General features: G+C 62.8%; 1 protein-coding gene across 1 annotated transcript; it reads left to right on the forward strand.

The window, feature by feature from the left end:
- The first annotated feature begins 2,144 nt into the window (after positions 1 to 2,144).
- On the forward strand, positions 2,145 to 9,594 carry CAMKV (CaM kinase like vesicle associated). The gene is made up of 11 exons (XM_068157988.1): positions 2,145 to 2,229; positions 5,394 to 5,502; positions 6,629 to 6,760; positions 6,839 to 6,913; positions 6,993 to 7,131; positions 7,210 to 7,330; positions 7,718 to 7,793; positions 7,875 to 8,011; positions 8,093 to 8,171; positions 8,259 to 8,346; positions 8,530 to 9,594. The coding sequence occupies exons 2-11, from the start codon at positions 5,408 to 5,410 to the stop codon at positions 8,899 to 8,901; spliced, it is 1,314 nt and encodes a 437-aa protein (XP_068014089.1). The 5' UTR covers positions 2,145 to 2,229; positions 5,394 to 5,407; the 3' UTR covers positions 8,902 to 9,594.
- Positions 9,595 to 9,848: the final 254 nt, after the last annotated feature.

Genomic DNA, 9,848 nt, shown 5'->3' on the forward strand with positions numbered 1-9,848 from the left:
TCCCCTCCCCCATGTTCTCCTGCCACAGGCAAAGGGGTACAGTCAGGTGCCCTTCCACATTGTGTGTCCCCCTACCCCAGGCAGGGGGTACCAGCTGGGTGCTCTGCTTCTAGCAGCCCCACTTCAGGCAGCCCAGGCCTGCTCCCTGCAGGGGTCCTGTGGAAAATATCAACCTAAATCAGCCATGTCACCTTGCTCCCAGCTCTGGGCTGACTGTGGGGCAGTGGGAATAGTGATGTGCATGGAAGTGCATGGAGCAGTGGGCACATGGAGCGGTGCATGCATTGGGCAGTGGGTGCAGGGGGAAGCAAGTACAGTGTGGTGGGTGCACAGAGCAGTGGGTGCACAGAGCAGTGGGTGCACAGGATGGGGTGGGGCAGGGCACATAGAACAAATGGCATTGAGTTCAGCAGAACCAAAATCCCCAAATGGGACACAAAATGGCTCAAGATCTGAACCAAAGCCAAGGCCAGGAGAGGGTTGAGTGGACAGTGGCAGGACCCTGGGACAGTTCTGCTGGGGCAGGAGGCTGGTGCCAGAAGGTGATGAGCACAGGCCAGGCTGAGGGGCACTAGAAGAGCACTGCCCACCCCTCAGGCAGTCCCAGGCCATGCTGGGTGCCTGATGGGTAATTGTGAGTTATGGTCCAGGTTCCTGCGAGGTGCAAAGATTAATAACTGTGCCATGCTGCTGCCAGCTGCTATGATTAAAGTCTTGATTAGAAGCTCCAGCTACAGTGTCCTGCTAATTCCCCAGCTCTGAACACTGTTAATTACCCAGTGCAGGTGGCAGTGGGCTTGGGGTTTGCAGGGCACTGTGCCACGCAAGAGACGGATGGAGGGAGTGCCCCAAGCTGCCTCTGCTTTGGGATGCTGGCTGTCAAGAGAGGAGATGCTGGTTTAGGGCATGGGACCCTGGTGTCCACTTTCCATGGGCTTGCCCTACCTTGGTTCAGGGGGCTGTGGGTCACAGGAGAGGAGGACCACATTCCTCTGGCAGCTCAGGACAAGGGAGGCGGGATGGCTTTGGGGAGCTGGAGTTTAGTGGGTGCAGGGGTGGGAGAGGAGAGGTTTGCAGCTCGGAAGCAGCACCATATGGACTGCAAATGCCAGCACGCAGCCGTTGGGAGGTTCTGCACACGCGGCTGGATTGCACGAGGAGCAAGGTGCTCCGGGGCTTGGCGAAGGGGCTGGGGACTCTGCTGTGCTTCCAGGGCTCTGCTGCCCACCCTGGACTGCAGCCAGTACTAAGGGTATGAAGGTGGCAAATATCTTGCCCTTTTCTTGCCTCTTGGCCTGAGTCATGGGGCACAGAGAGTCCCTGTGGGACTGAGGAGGGCCTTTGGCCCTGCAGCTGTGGAAGGACAAGGGAAGTTGCCTGGTTCCCACAGGAGCACAGTGCAGAGGCTGGGCCATGTGTCCACCTACATCTTGGCATCCTTTAGTGTCTTGAGGAGACAGACACCTGACACTGAGTCCACACTTGGCACTGCTAATAACCTGCTCTCATCCCATCCCATTCTGTCCCATCCTAACTCACCCCTCTCATCCCAGCGCATCCTCTCCACATACCCCACCCTATTCCATCTCATCTCATCCAATCCCATCTCATTTTATACTATTCTGTTTCATCCTATCCCCTCCACTCCATAACACTCTCTGATACTATGCCACCCCACCACATCCCATGCCATCCCATCCCATCCTATCCATCCCCTCGCACTCACCCCATGCCATCCCATGCCATCCCGTCCTGTCCCATAAACCCTACTCCATCTCGTGTCATCTCATCTCATCTCATCTCATCTCATCTCATCTCATCTCATCTCATCTCATCTCATCTCATCCCACCTCACTCGGTCCCCGTGTCGCGGCAGTGTCCCAGCCCGGTTTCGGTGACTTGCCCACCCCGGGGTCATGTCCCGGCCACCCCGTCCCCACCAGTGCCCCGACGGGCGGGGCTCGAAGTTCGGTGGTGACGTTCGGAACGAGGCGGAGCTGGATGGGGGCTGGGCCCTGCGGTCCCGCCCCCTCCCCCCCCCCCCCCCAACTTGCCGCGCCGGGCGCGCGGGGCCGCGCCGCGACGGACCGACGGTTCGGCTCGGCTCGGCTCGGCTCCGCTCCGCACCGCACCGGCCTCGCGCGGGAGGGAGAGACGGAGGGGCGTGCGGCCCCCTCCGAGTGGCGGCCCCGGGCCGCGGCCCCTCTTTGCGGTCGGAGAGGCGTGCAGGTGAGCGCGGCACCGCGCCGGGACTGCCCCGAGCCGGAACGAGCCGAGCCGAGTCGTGCCGTGCCGTGCTGTGGGCAAGGGGAGGCCGCGCCCGGGGTGGGGGGGCTGCTGGGATTTGGCACTTCTTGGGCTGGGACTGCCCCCCTACTCTTCCTCCAACACTTCCCCATCCTGGTGGCTTGGGACACTACGGCAGGGCTGTGCCCGGGGCCGTGTCCTCCCCGACGGCTGCCCTTTACCTCCCCGTCCCCACCGGCATCCCGCGACCCGCAGATCCCGAGCCCCGACGGGCGCCGACGAGCTGCCGGAGCCCGGTTCCCCCCCGCACTTCCCCTCTCGCTCCCCCCCGGGGCCGCCCCCGCCACCAACGCGGAGCCCGAAGAACCTGGTTGGCCCCCGTGGCGGGGGCTGCCGGGGACCTTCGCCCCGCCAAGCATCCCCTCCGGGGCCCCTGCCCCGCTCTCCCGCAGTCCCGCTGCCGCATCGCTCCGGGCCGGCCCCGGTCGAGCCGTCCCCTGCGGTGCCCGGCCCGGGGCTGCACCCCCTCCCACCAGGGCTCCCCCAGTCTTGCCTCTGCCCCAGCCCCAGCCAAAGGGCTCCTACGGGCAGCGTGGGGCTGGCGCAGCCTCCTCCGCCTCCCGCTGCCTGCCCGCTGCCTGTCCGCTGCCTGCTCGCTGCCTGTCCGCTGCCCGCACCATCCGTATTCCTGTCCATCCCGGCCCCGCTGCGTTGTGCCCCTCCCCGCTACATCCTTCCCCCGGGATGTGGGGGGCGGGATGGCAGCGGGCTCCCCCTGCACAAGATACGTCCAGGGCGGCTGCAGGTGAAAGCGGGGCAGGTGATGGAGCACTGACTGGTGGCACCCCACACCATGGGGCAGAGCCGGGGTTCGGGGTGCCGGGGGGCCCCGCCGGGGAGGGATGCACGGCTGCGTCATCCCTCCGTGCCGTCCGCACCCTGCCACCCACTTCCCCGCTATTGTCTTACACCCGCTGTTGCTTCTGCTCCCAAATTAGCTGCTTTGGGGGGGAACGCACTGATTGAGTGTGGGTGCCAGCACAGCACCCAGCCTCCCCTCCCTGCCACCCCAGCGAGTCAGCACTCACCCTTCACTCACTGTTTACCTGGGTGCCCCTGCCACAGTAGGGCTGTTCTCACCTTTGCGGTGCAGGTGCTGGCACTAATGTGGGGCTTGGTTCGAGGCTGCCTTGTGGGGTACCCCGGGTACGCTGACCAGCCTGGGGCAAGGGAGGATGCTGGTACTCAGCTCTGGTATGATGGGTGCCTGCTAAACCAACAGGAACTGATTTTATGAGTGCAGATTAGCTGAGCACTCACAGAGGCAGCAATAAAATCCCAATATATCATCCCACCCAGGTCCCCTTCCTGGCTAATGCTGGCATCACACCGCTGGCGCTGGCAGCCTGCCCACCTGCCTGCAGGCCAGCCCTGCCTTTGCCGGCCTGTGACACCAAACCTGCCACCATGCCGGTGGCTGTCAGGACAGCCCTTGACCCCCTCAGCTTGGGCACTGTGACATGTGAGATCGTGTGGTACATGGACACAGAGGTGACAGGCAGGGCAGCTTTGCCTGGGAAGCTGTTGGGATGAGCTGAACGTGGGCTGGCAAGCTTCTCTTGGTCTGTGGTGCAGGGAAGGGAATCCCATGAGTGCTCTGCTTCTCTTTCAGGAGTGGGTGCACCGTGAGTGGGATGGGGATGGATGCTCTTGTCCGATGTGGGCTTTCCTGGCAGGAGGGTGCCCAGGTGTCACGTGAGCTGGGCGCACCCACCCTGTGGGCATCATTCTGGAAGATATGGAAGCAAATTAAGTCTAAGGGATAGAGGCAGGAAGGAGCATCCCACCCATTCTTTGGCTTGCTGCACCCACATCCCACACAGATTTAGGGTCAAGGACCCCAGGGAACACTTAGGTGCCTGCCCTGGGTGCTTCAGGGATGACCAGCATCGTCCTGGGTCCCGTGCAGCAGAGCCAGCACCGTGCACCCGCAGGTGGGTCGGATGCTTCCAGTCCCTGCCTGTCCCTGCCCCCTCTGAAGGATGTGCCGCTTTCTGCATCTCCAGCTCCCATTGCCATAGCAACAGGCTCGGAGCTTGGGTACCCGCGATGCCGGCTCCCGCATCCCGTGCTGCCATCCTGCCCGCAGCCCGTGCTGCTGGGCCCTGAGCACTACCGGCACAGTATGGCATGGCACAGTGCAGCATGGTGTTTCAGGAGCTTTAGCAGTGGGCAGTGGGTGCCTCTAGCATTGTGCCAGCATTCTGGCATTGAGTCGTGCTCAGGCCTGTCTGAGAGGGCTGGCAGGGCTCAGGCAGCTCTTACTCCCTCTGAGCCACCACAAAATAATGTTAGTTGAAACTTCTTCCCAGTAATGGGGTGGGAAAGAGAAAAAAATCACTTAATGGAACCAAGTTCTTGGTGGGAAGCTTCTGAGCAGGTTCAGGTTTCAAAGGGTTCCCGGTGGGAAAGCAAGAGGCAAAACATAATTCCTAAAAGGCTGGAGGAGCTGATGCATGCTGGAGCCATTGTCTTACCTGCTGTTGGTGACAGAAGGGCCAACACCACCAAACTGCAGTGTCCCTCTCCCTTGTACTGCCAAACCGCAGTGCCCACATGCCCAGTGCTGTGGTGGGACTGTCCAGCCTGGTAGGGGATGGGGAGCCGAGGCTGGTGTCACTCACTGCATGTATGATGGGGTGTGGGGGCTCCTCATCTGGGCAGACCTCAGCTACAGAAATGTCACTACATGTCCAAACTGGGCTGAGAAACAGGAAAGGGTCCATCCACATCTGTTTGCCTCTGCAGCGGGTGCTCTGGGCTCTGCGCTAGCCCTGGCAACTTCATAAAGCATTAATGATACACAAAAGAGGGCTGGAGGGGCTGGTTTGCATCACGCTGGTGACCCGAGCCCAGGCAGAGCGACTGTGTGCCACGGGGATGGCCGCACGTCGGTGGGGCTGGGCACATGGTGGCTTGCGGCAGCCGGGGAGCAGGAGCAGCCGTTGCGCTTCGTCAGGGTTTACGTTAATTAGGGCGGCTTGGGGCGGGGGGGGGGGGGGGGGGGGGGCGGGAGCGGATTGTGAAGGGGGGGGGATGTGCTGACGCGGCTCTGGGGTGCTCACTGCCTCTCCCTGCCCTGCCAGCATCGGGCCCTGCGATGCCGTTTGGTTGTGTGACACTGGGAGACAAGAAAGATTATAACCAGCCGTCCGAGGTGACCGACAGATATGACCTGGGCCAGGTCATCAAAACGTGAGTTAGTCCCTCTCTGGCTCTGGGGGTGCCCCAAGCACCCTAACTGCTTGCATGCACCAGGCTGGGGGGTGGCACCATGCTGCCTGCAGGGGCTTTTGGGGTGTCAGTCCCCAGCTGGGACAGGCAGGGTGCATTTTGGAGTGACTGTCCCCTAATTATTCCCTCCCATAGGTGGGTACTGGGGGGTATTCACCACTGGGGCAAAGGAGGGCAGCAAGGTTTTCTGGCAGCTCCCTCTGTCCCTTCCTTCTCCCTCCCAAGATCTGTGGTCTTACAGCAGTTTCACACAGTCCCAGCTCCCCTGGGAAGCAGGAAGGCTCTGCCCCAGCAAAGGAAAGGGCACTTGTCATTTGGAGGGGAGCAGAGCGATGCTGCTTCCCCTCAACTTCCATCACTGTGTTGGGGAAACCATTAGGAAGCACTCCACAAAATGAAGCCCTCAGACCAACTGAGAGTGGTTTGGCCCAAAAAATATACTCCAGAAATGTTTCTGTTGGCCTCCAGAACATCTGGAACCACTTGACTGTGGGTTATGCCTGGTAGGGTCATGGTGGATAGTGGTGGGGACCTTTTTGAGTGCTCTCAGAGCTTTGTTCTGCTCTCCATGCAGAGCAGCTCCCCTGAATCGGGGGCAGCGGCCATGAGGATTTCAGCTCAGCCGGGGGATTGGGAAGCCAAAGGCTCTGCTGGACTGGCCCTGGGGCTCCCATGCAGTTCCAGCCTGGTCAATGGGCTCAAACTCCATTAATTATAGGATAGAAATATTACAGCAACCATCTCCCCTTCTTTCTTCCCAACCATAGCACTCACACTGAAGTCAGGGTGTACCACTGCTCTGCCTCAGCGCAAGCAGCTTCATTGATGGGTCCTACCCCACCTGCCATGGGAAGAGGACTTTTTAATCAGCACATTCCCTCCCTTTCTTATCAGTTAGTTTATTCCATATCTATTCCTTCTCACTGCCTTCCCCCTCCTGCCATGGAGATACTTCTGGCCACAGCTTCTGTCCACCCCATGGCATCTCTCCTGGGTTGAAGGAGGGGTTCTGGTGAGCCTGGGGACCACCTGAGTGCCCTGAATTTGGTAGTCCCTGGTGGGGTGACAGCTGTAGGCACCCTTGCAGGGAGGAGTTCTGTGAAATCTTCCGGGCCAAGGAGAAGACGACAGGGAAGCTGTACACCTGCAAGAAGTTTCTGAAGCGGGACGGGCGGAAAGTGCGGAAGGCAGCCAAAAACGAGATCATCATCCTCAAAATGTGAGTGCCAGGGCTGGAGGGGCTCCTCTGCTGCCAAGCAAAATGGAGACCCCTGCCCATGACCCTGTCTCTGCATAGGGTGAAGCACCCCAACATCCTGCAGCTGGTGGACGTCTACATCACCCGCAAGGAGTATTTCATCTTCCTGGAGCTGTAAGTTTGGGGCTTGCAGGGGGGGCTGGCTGAGGGTGCCCCTGCTGTGGGGGTGTCTCAGCAAAGCTGCTGTTGGCAGGGCCACCGGTCGGGAGGTCTTTGACTGGATCCTGGACCAGGGCTACTATTCAGAGAAGGACACTAGCAACGTCATCCGGCAAGTGCTGGAGGCCGTTGCTTACCTGCACTCACTCAAGATTGTCCACAGGAACCTCAAGGTGGGTGGTGGTGGGGTGGGACCACCCATGGGTGCTGTGTGCCCTGTCCCCTGGCACTCATGACCCTCGTGCTGTCAGCTGGAGAACCTGGTGTACTATAACCGTCTGAAGAACTCCAAGATCGTGATCAGTGATTTCCACCTGGCCAAGTTGGAGAATGGCCTTATCAAAGAGCCCTGTGGCACCCCTGAGTACCTGGGTGGGTGAGAGCCAGCTGGGCCCGCATGCAAGGGTGGGTGGCGTTGCTGAAGTCCCAGCATGTCCCTCCTGCTGCTCCCTACCACCCTGGGAAGTGGTCCCGGGGGTTCCCATTCGGTCCCTCCTGATGGTCATGGGTGCTCCTGCTGGGTCTGTCATGCTCCGCATTGCTCCAGGGTTGACCCTGGGTCTTCCCAGCGGGTTCCTCCCATTCCAAATCACCCCAGGGGCTGATCCCAGGTGTTCCTGGTGGGTCCCTCTCACTCCCCCTCACCCTAAGGCTTATCCTGGGTGCTCCCAGTGGGTGCCTCTAACTCCTCATCACTGAGGGTGAGGGGCTGCGGGGGGTGGAGATCCCGGAGCAGGGCTGCTCTCCTGTCACCCACAGCTCCGGAGGTGGTGGGACGGCAGCGGTACGGGCGGCCAGTGGACTGCTGGGCCATTGGCGTCATCATGTACATCCTGTGAGTGTGGGACAAGGGACAGGGTGGCCACAGCAGGCTGGGGGCTGAGGGCCAGGCTGAGTCCCCTGCCCTGTCCCCCAGCCTCTCGGGGAATCCCCCCTTCTACGAGGAGGCAGATGAGGATGACTATGAGAACCACGACAAGAACCTCTTCCGCAAAATCCTGGCAGGAGACTATGAGTTTGACCCACCATACTGGGATGACATCTCACAGGCGGGTGAGCCCCTCGCCGGGGGGGACACACATGGGGTCCCATGTTGTTCCCCCCTGGTGCTGACTTCTCCGCCCTGTACCCCAGCCAAGGAGCTGGTGACACGCCTGATGGAGGTGGAGCAGGACCAGAGAATCACGGCGGAAGAGGCCATCTCCCACGAGTGGTGAGGGGTGGAGGTGGTGGAAGTGGGGCTGGGGGGCAGGGTGGGGGGGAAGCTGGTGGGTGGTCCTCACCCCCCCCATTTCCCCAGGATTTCTGGCAATGCTGCCTCTGACAAGAACATCAAGGATGGTGTCTGTGCACAGATCGAGAAGAACTTTGCCCGAGCCAAGTGGAAGGTGGGTGCAGGGGCCCCGTGCCTCAGTTTCCCCTCTCATCTGAGCCCATTCCCCCATCACGGTGGGTGCTACCAGTCCCTGCTAGCCCCCAATAGGAGTTCCCGGTGGGGGACCCGATGCCCCTGTGAGGGGCCCAGGCTCAGAGGAGTGCCCACACCCCGCGGCCGCTGCCTCTCCCAACAGAAAGCCGTGCGAGTGACCACGCTCATGAAGCGCCTTCGGGCGCCCGAGCAGACGGAGACGGCCTCTGCCCCGGCCTCGGCCTCGGCCCCGGCCCCGGCCCCGGCTGCTACCACTGCTACCACCGCTACCACCGCCGTCACAGCTGCTTCCAACGCTGCCACCGCCGCTCCCAACGCTGCCACCGAAGCCGCCGCCGCCACCGAAGCCGCCGCCGCCACGGACACTGCGGCCCCCGCAGCCTCGAGCACTCCGCCCGCCGCCGCGCAGCCCCCGGCCCCCGCCACGCCTCCTGCTACCACGTGTAACGGGGACGGGGCTGCCACCACCGCGGCTGCCGCCCCCACCGAGGCCCCCGGCGAGCAGACCGGCTGAGCGGTGGTGGTCCTTGCGCCCCCTCTCTGTACATAGCCCCCGGCATGGTTCCCCCCCCCCCCCCCCCCGCACCCCCGCCTGCACCCCCTTTTCTACGTGCCCCGACGGAGAGCCGGCCGCGGGGCAGAGCCCTGCATGGAGCCCGTCCTCCCCGGCACCCCCGGCCCTCACCCGGCTCCCTCGGTGGCTTTGCCGGTCGGTCTGCCCCCCGCACCCCCGCTGCTCTCTCAGTCTGTCCCTTGCCACTGTCCCTCCCCCTGGGGATGCCCAGAGATACGGGGCAGTTCCCCCCGGCCACACCCCGCAGGGCTTGGGGGGTGTCGTGCGAGGTCCCCTGGGACACGCGTGCATGTGCGGGACTGCAGGTGGGGTCTGCGCGGGGCGGTGGGGGTCCCCGGCACCCTTCTCCGACCCGGGGCCCCGGGGGGATGCACGTTGGAGGGAGGGGGGGAGGGTGCAACGGCGTCCCCCCTCCCGGGGGTAGCCACACAGCCCCCCCAATGCCTCATGTCTGGAGGATCCCAAATGTAGTGTCCCCCCGGTGCCTACCCTTTGTGGTCCCCGCTTCCCTCCCTCGCAGCTGCATGCCTGCAGGGCCGGCTCTGCCTGCGGCTGCCGCCGGCACCCCCGTAAGCCCGCGCCCCCTCCACACTGTATCTCTGGCAAATAAAGACCCCGCTGAGGACAAACTGAGACAGCACCAGCGCCGCCTGCCCTGTCTCTCTGTGGGGCCCGGGGTGCCTGTATCTGCCTCCCATACTGGGGGCACATGGCGCGGCTGCCGGGGCTGAGTGAGGCGGGGCGGCCCGGGAAGGCTCGAGGCGACACTGCTGCCCTGGCACTAAGGGCGGCGGAGCGGGGCGGCGGAGCGGGGCGGGGCGGCACGTCGTCCCGGCCAGCCCCCGGGCCGGAGCCTCGCGACCCAGCTACCGGTGCCAGGCTTCAAG

This window comes from Melanerpes formicivorus, unplaced genomic scaffold (assembly GCF_026170545.1).
Source record: "Melanerpes formicivorus ecotype bairdi unplaced genomic scaffold, bMelFor1.0.p_v2 SCAF_38, whole genome shotgun sequence".
NCBI classification, from domain to species: Eukaryota; Metazoa; Chordata; class Aves; order Piciformes; family Picidae; genus Melanerpes; species Melanerpes formicivorus.

Bases quoted from the DNA above. Each gene is read 5' to 3' on its own strand.
- CAMKV (XM_068157988.1), top strand. From the start codon at position 5,408: ATGCCGTTTGGTTGTGTGACACTGGGAGACAAGAAAGATTATAACCAG. The intron at 7,132-7,209 runs GTGGGTGGTGGT...TCGTGCTGTCAG, and splicing joins TTGTCCACAGGAACCTCAAG to CTGGAGAACCTGGTGTACTA. The intron at 7,794-7,874 runs GTGAGTGTGGGA...CCTGTCCCCCAG, and splicing joins GGCGTCATCATGTACATCCT to CCTCTCGGGGAATCCCCCCT.